The sequence below is a fragment of the Amaranthus tricolor genome, chromosome 2 (assembly GCF_026212465.1).
Source record: "Amaranthus tricolor cultivar Red isolate AtriRed21 chromosome 2, ASM2621246v1, whole genome shotgun sequence".
In the NCBI taxonomy this organism is placed as follows: domain Eukaryota; kingdom Viridiplantae; phylum Streptophyta; class Magnoliopsida; order Caryophyllales; family Amaranthaceae; genus Amaranthus; species Amaranthus tricolor.
The window spans coordinates 955,212-962,491 of record NC_080048.1 but is presented as its reverse complement, the minus strand read 5'-3'; the positions used below and the strand labels follow the sequence as shown (position 1 = coordinate 962,491).

At 25.1% G+C, this 7,280-nt stretch overlaps 1 protein-coding gene across 3 annotated transcripts; it reads left to right on the top strand.

Annotated features, from left to right (window-relative positions):
- The first annotated feature begins 637 nt into the window (after positions 1 to 637).
- LOC130806962 (uncharacterized) lies at positions 638 to 7,201 on the top strand. Of its 3 annotated transcripts, XM_057672227.1 has the most exons (4): positions 638 to 901; positions 1,741 to 1,864; positions 4,193 to 5,503; positions 6,000 to 7,201. In XM_057672227.1, the coding sequence occupies exons 3-4, from the start codon at positions 4,236 to 4,238 to the stop codon at positions 7,096 to 7,098; spliced, it is 2,367 nt and encodes a 788-aa protein (XP_057528210.1). In that variant the 5' UTR covers positions 638 to 901; positions 1,741 to 1,864; positions 4,193 to 4,235; the 3' UTR covers positions 7,099 to 7,201. The 3 variants fall into 3 exon arrangements, with proteins under 3 accessions (XP_057528210.1, XP_057528212.1, XP_057528213.1); XM_057672229.1 differs by lacking the exon at positions 1,741 to 1,864; XM_057672230.1 differs by lacking the exons at positions 638 to 901; positions 1,741 to 1,864 and adding an exon at positions 2,865 to 2,997.
- The last annotated feature ends 79 nt before the right edge of the window (positions 7,202 to 7,280 follow it).

The following is a 7,280-nucleotide window of genomic DNA, read 5'->3' as shown; positions in this document are numbered from 1 at the left end:
CTACATTATTATTTCAAAATATTTTCATTCTTTATTATTCTAGAATTCTCATGATCTTGGGCTTGATAGACTTGGGCTTGATAACTTGGGCCTCAGCGTTGATCATCAACAGTTATTTTTCGGATACATGTTACAACGGGTCACACTTGGGTCGGGTTAATTTGTCACGGTTCGATTGAAGATCAGTTATTCGAGCTATCGGGTTTACAAAGTTTTTTTTATGCTTTTTGTTTTTTATTTCATAATTCAACTTTGTTTATTTGTTTAATTATTAAATTTTTATTGTATTTGAAGTAGATTATTATTTTGATTAATTAATTATCATTAAATAGTTATTGTATTTAAAGTTGTTATTGTTCATCTTGTTTATAGAACGCAAGTACAAATTGTTTCTTTCAATTTTGATCTGTTAATTGTTAGTTATTAGTTAAGTTTTTTTTTTTTTGATAATTGTTTCACTTCACTTCTTTAAACTCATCCGCAAATTTATATTTTTTTCATCTTACACATATAATATATCTTCTTATAACTTGAACATCTTATAATTTGTTTTAGCTTTTGAAATTAATTAATATGAAAAACAAATTATATATTATATATATGAGGCTTAATTATTTATATTAGGTTTAAATTTATTAATATGCAAAATAAATTATATCTTAAAGTAGTCTAATTAAAGTTTAATGGTTTTGGGCTTAAATGTATTAAAAAGTTGTGGGCCTTAGATACGTGATATGTTAATGTTATATATAGCCATTATGGTTCTAGGTTGTACTATTCTTTTTCTCCTTACCATTTTATATTCTATTATCAGAGAGAATTAAAAGCGACAAAGGTAATCAAACATTATCTTGAAGATATATCTCATGTTCTTAAAATTTCTCCGGTGCTATTAAATCAGGTAACCTTCAATTTTATTCTTTTAATTCAACATAATAAATCTTATTTGTCAGTGTTGATTTTCCTAATTTTTTTTGCCATCAAATGATATCTATCGCTATTTATGTTGGATTTTTAGGAATTTTTTTAATCTTTTGTGGAATTTTATGATTAATGAAGTAATAAAGTAATATAAAATTCAATTTTTTCGACATATGTAATTATGTTGCAGTGGAATTAGGTTTGGAAATCTATGGTACCTGTAGCCGCCATGGCTATTCGTTCACGGAATCACGTTTCCACTTAATTAGTGGAATTTAGTTTTGGAAATTATTTTAATGTTCCATTTTCCTGTTGTTTTAACGAATCAATTTGTTTTTATTTTTTTATTTTTGTGGGTACATATTTCCATTTTAAGCGGAATTTAATTTATTTTGGGTGTATTTATTTTCGGTTATGGAATTAGATTTTAATTATGGTTGTTTGATTTTTCTTCCACTTTTAATGGATTTTTGTTTTTTAGGAGTATTGTTTTAATTGCCCTTGTATTACAATAATTGATCTTATAGTAAAATAAGATATTTGGTATAGTTTTAAGTTTAATTATAGTATGATTTTATATATATCGGACATAAATTAATTATTATAATTAGACTAAAACAAAAAGAAGTATACATCTTATTATTTGTTTAGCATTTTAAATTTATTAATTTGCAAAATAAATTATATAGTATTATTTGTTTTTTTTTTGTTTAGCATCTTATTATTGTTGCTAATCTTAATTTTCGTGTTTTTTTATTCATGGTTCTCGTTTTCAATCATTTTGTCAATGGTTCAATATTAATCTATGGATAATGGCAGTAAACTCACTATTCATCAATGGAAAACACAAATAACAAAAAGGTTGCACCACCTCTTGGCAATTCACCATGGCTCGTATTTACACATGGAGGTTCGAGAAAGAAAATGATTCAAACATTCTGTAGTATGTCTTCTTTACCAACTAATAATCAGTCCTTCATCAAGAGTGTTCATCAAGAATAAGGATATATGGAAGAAAGTAGGCTGTAATAACACTTAGTAATGGGATTGTATTCATAAGTCTAATTATGCATCATTGGATTATGTGATGTAGTCAAAAGTTGTTTTGTACTATTCATATACTTTTATTTAAAAAATAAAAAAATTAAAATTAAATAATTAAAATTTTTTTAAAAAAATTATAAAAATTTAAAAAATTTAAAAATTTAAAAATTTAAATTTAAAATTGCAAATTTTAGAAATTAAAAAATTTAAATAAAAAATTTAAATTTAAATTTAAAATTAAAATAAAATAAAATAAATTATTTTTTTCTTTTTAAAACAAAATTTGGAAGTAGGGTAGGGGGTGAGAGATTGAAAGTAGGGTAAAGGTTGAGAATAGAAATTTCTTCCACCAAAAAATTAATGTGGACTAAGTCTACCTTAGACTTTTTCTAGGTTATGAGCCCTAAGTGCTATGTATATATATATATATATATATATATATATATATATATATATATATATATATATATATATATATATATATATATATATATATATATATATATATATATATATATATATATATATATATATATATATATATATATATATATATATATATATATATATATATATATATATATATATATATATATATATATATATATATATATATATATATATATATATATATATATATATATATATATATATATATATATATATATATATATATATATATATATATATATATATATATATATATATATATATATATATATATATATATATATATATATATATATATATATATATATATATATATATATATATATATATATATATATATATATATATATATATATATATATATATATATATATATATATATATATATATATATATATATATATATATATCCTTTCTTATTGTTCTAGGTTATACTATGCTCTTTTCTTTTTCTCTTTGTCATTCATATTATCAGAAAAAAAAAATAAAAGTGAACATTAATTAAGGATCATCATACATATTATCTAGAAGATATAATATAATCGCTCTTATTTTCTGAATCTTTCGGTGCTATTGAATCAGGTAACATTTGATTTTATTTTTTTTATTTATCATATTGATTCTTATTTGTTAGTAATGGTTTTCCCAAAAAAATTTCATGGAATGATAAAAGTTCACTTTTTTTTTACATACTAATTATGTTGCTTATAGTGGAAATTAATGGTATCAACAGTCATGGAAAAAGGATTTTTTTATGGGCTTTTGCTGGTTGCTTGATTTTTCATCCGCTTTTAGTGGATTTTTGTTTATTATTTTTTATAATTACCCATGTATTACAAAAAATAAAGATGATAGGATATGTCTCGTTTTCAATCATATGTTAATGATTTATGTTGGATCATAGTCTAATTTTGGGAATATATGTGTTATTATAATTTATTAAAATTAAAATTGTTATTTATGTCCAACTTAAAGCAGTTAAATTAAATTAAAATGATTTGGGCTTAAATGTATCAATAAGTTGTGAACTTAAATAAGTGATATATATCTTATTATTGTTATTATATAGAGTCGTTAAAAGTGAGAATATTAAATGCTGTCATTATAAAAAATACATATCAATCTAAAAGATTTAACCAGTTTCATCCTTCTACTTTTTCCGTTGCTTTTAAATTAGAAAAATTTTGATTTTGTTCTTTTAAATCAACATAATAAATCATAATTGTTAATAATTGTCCCATCAAATAGTATTAGTCGTCATTTATACTGTATTTTTAAGACTTTTTCATATGTCAAGGGATTTTATGATTAATGATTTAATGAAGTAATTATAAATTTCTACATTTCCGCTTGCCTTATTTTGAATACTGCTTCCATTTTAATATTCCATTTTTCTTTTTTTTTTTTAACGAATCAGTTTATTTTTTTTGTGTGCGTACATGTTTCCACTTTAAGTGGAATTTAATTTAATTTATTTTCAGTTACGGAATCAGATTTCAATTTTGCTTTATGGTTGATATTTGGTATAATTTTGAATTTAATTACAGTATGGCTTTATACATATATATATCAGAGATAAAATAATTATAATAATTAGACTAAAACAAAAAATATACATATTATTATTTTTTTAGCATTTTAAATTTATTAATTTGTAAAATAAATTATATATTATTTATTTTTCATAGTAGTATATACAACTATTCATCCACCTAATTTTTTTCATTCTCTGTTAATATCAGTTGCTAATCTTAATTTTTGTCTTTTTTTTCAATAGCAATAAAAATCTTGTGAATATATAAAGCAAATTCACTTGATCAATGGAAGACGCAAATAACAAAAAGGTTGCACCACCTCTTGGCAATTCACCATGGCTCGTATTTACACATGGAGGTTCGAGAAAGAAAATGATTCAAACATTCTGTAGTATGTCTTCTTTACCAACTAATAATCAGTCCTTCATCAAGAGTATTCCTCAATTGCGTGGCTTTGATATTTTGGGCTCCTACCATGGATGGTTAATCTTACGTAATATTAAAGATCATAATATTATTTCTTTGTGTAATCTCATTACTCTACAATCAATCAGTCTTCCTCCATTACCGAGAAAAAAAACAGAAGAAAATGATGATACTGATATTAATGATCAAGAAGATGAAGATGATGATATTAATAATGAACGTGATAGTGAAAAAGATGATGATGATCATGATATTAATAATGAAGAATATGATAATGATGATGATAATGATATTAATAATGAAGAATATGATAATGATGATGATGATGATGATGATGATGGTGATGATGATGACAACGATGAAAATGAAGATGAAGATGAAGACGTGTTTTGTGCTCTTACGTCTGCGCCGAATTCAGCTAATTCAGTACTCTGCTTGTTTATCAAAGATCAAGTTTTTTCATGTCGTATTACAACTGATTCCTCAATCAGTAATTGGAATACTCAAAAGCTTAAACTTCATGGCGAGAGAATAGTGAGCATAAGAAATAATTGCATAATGCATGGTATTATTTATAGTTTGACTCGAATTGAAAATCCAATAGTTTATGGAATAAGATGTTATTTGACGGCTATTGAGGTTGTTGATGAAGAAACTAATACCAATATTGCTTACTCACTTGCCATTAAGTCCTTGGCACTTACACCTTTCGAGTATTATCCTGCATATGTTCGTTGTAGGACAAATCTGGTTGAATCTTATGGTCATGTGTATTGTGTCAATACATATATAAGAAATGCTTATGATGATAATTTTAGTAGAGTAACTGTGTTTGAATTTGATTTTCCGACCAAAAAATGGGTGGAGATTAAATCTTTGAATGGTCGTGCCTTTTTTATAGATTATAATAGTTGCACTTGGTGTTGGGGATCATCGGATACTAATTTTGAGGGATCAGGTATTCAAGAAAATTGTGTGTATCAAATTAGGGACAATAAGCGTATTATCTTTTGTTACAACATAGTTGAAAGGAGTATGACCCTACTTTCTCTTTCTCTATACTTGACAACTCCTGTAAGCAGTTATGCTTGGGTGAATGCAGCACCCATATCATTACCGGTCCAAAGGTACGTTGGTTTATTACTTCTCCTTAATTAATTCTTATTATATTTACGGTTCCTTTGATGGTAGGTATTAAATGGTATGAATGATAATGAAAAATTAGTGTAGTTTTCCTCCAATCTCATGACAAGTTAAATAGTCATATTTGTTTTTCTCCAATCATTTCATATTTTTCACAAAATTCATTTTGATGCATTATTATATGAAAATTTGGTATTAAGAATTAATGTAATATTTTTCATTACCATGACGATAACATGATATAATATATATTTCATGAAAATTATTTATACAACAAATCATATTCATTACTATCATTTAGTACCTACAACCAAACGGGTCGTTAGGGTTAAACATTGTCTATCTATGACTATTTGTAGATTTTGTAAAAATTATTTAATATTTATTTTCTATATCAATTAATTTCTTAATCAATTTTTAAAGATCATAAAATTACATTATTGTGGAATAATTAATTTTTCATATGGTTTCCTTTCACAGATTAGGATGTATTCAAAAACATGATAGGATAATTGAGATGAAGCAAGTTCCCCACGAAAGAATAGAGGAGGGCTCATTCATTAAGCTTTCGGATTATTTGATATATTTAATTTCAACACACACAACACATTTTTTCGATTATTGGAATTTGCGGCTTTCTTGTAAGAAATGTCAAAAGGCAATTCCGTTGATTCCTGAATGGGGAATCTCTCATAATAGGCTTCCTTTATTTATCTTCTTTAAGGATGATGAAGATGGATTATGTAAAGTGATGGATCCTTTCCGATCTGATTCACACTACACTCGCTTACGCATATTTTTAAATCCTTCTACTCTTTATTATTCTAATAATGGATGGTTAATTATGATTTCAAGTTTTAAATGGATATCCTCATCACTCAAGTTCTTCAATCCTTTCACCAGGGTCAAAATAGATTTTCCATTCCATTTTAATAATTTTATTGATCTTACAAGTATTGGGTTCTCATCTTATCCTACCTCTTCAGACTTTCTCATGGTTGCATTTGATCCCTTAATGAAAGCAATTACTTATTTCCGATTTGGTGATACATCTTGGACACGTTATGCGTTTCCAAATGAAAACAACCAATTTAAAATTGGAATCAACAATCCAGTTTACATTCAGGGATGCTTTTACATTCTCGATGTAAACGGTTATCTTGGATCATTTGCATTAATAGACGGAGAAGAAAATTGGCAAGTTTATAGCAAGCCACCTCAGCTATGCTTCAAAAAATTTCATTCGTATCACCTACTTGAGTGTGAAGGTCAGCTTATAGCAGTATTTATCAAGTTTATTGGATTATGCGTTCAAGTTTTTAAGTTTAATATTCAGAAGCATAAATGGGTGGAAATTAGAAACCTTGGTGAATATAGTTTTTTCCTTGGAAAGTCATCATTTTCTGCAAAGATAGCGGAGGTTGAAAAGAGAAATCGAATTTACATTTCGCGGCTTAAAGGAGAGAAAATAATATTTTACTCACTTCTAACAAAACAGTTTCATGCTGCTGGAACAGATGATGAGTCAATACAAGACTTTTGCAATACAACTGAACAATTGGAAAGCTTTTGGCTTTAGTTTATTATTTTTATCTAGGTTTTGTATTAAAACAGTATTACTTTTCAGTATGATGTTTTTTTTGTTGTATTTAATTTAATTTTTTAAAACTTTATTTGATGAATTTGACGAGTTATCAATTGTTATTCTCTTTTGGAGATTATTAATTATTAATTTAATTGTTCTAATTAATGCTTTAAAAT

Bases quoted from the DNA above. Each gene is read 5' to 3' on its own strand.
- LOC130806962 (XM_057672229.1), top strand. From the start codon at position 4,236: ATGGAAGACGCAAATAACAAAAAGGTTGCACCACCTCTTGGCAATTCA. The intron at 5,504-5,999 runs GTACGTTGGTTT...TTCCTTTCACAG, and splicing joins ATATCATTACCGGTCCAAAG to ATTAGGATGTATTCAAAAAC.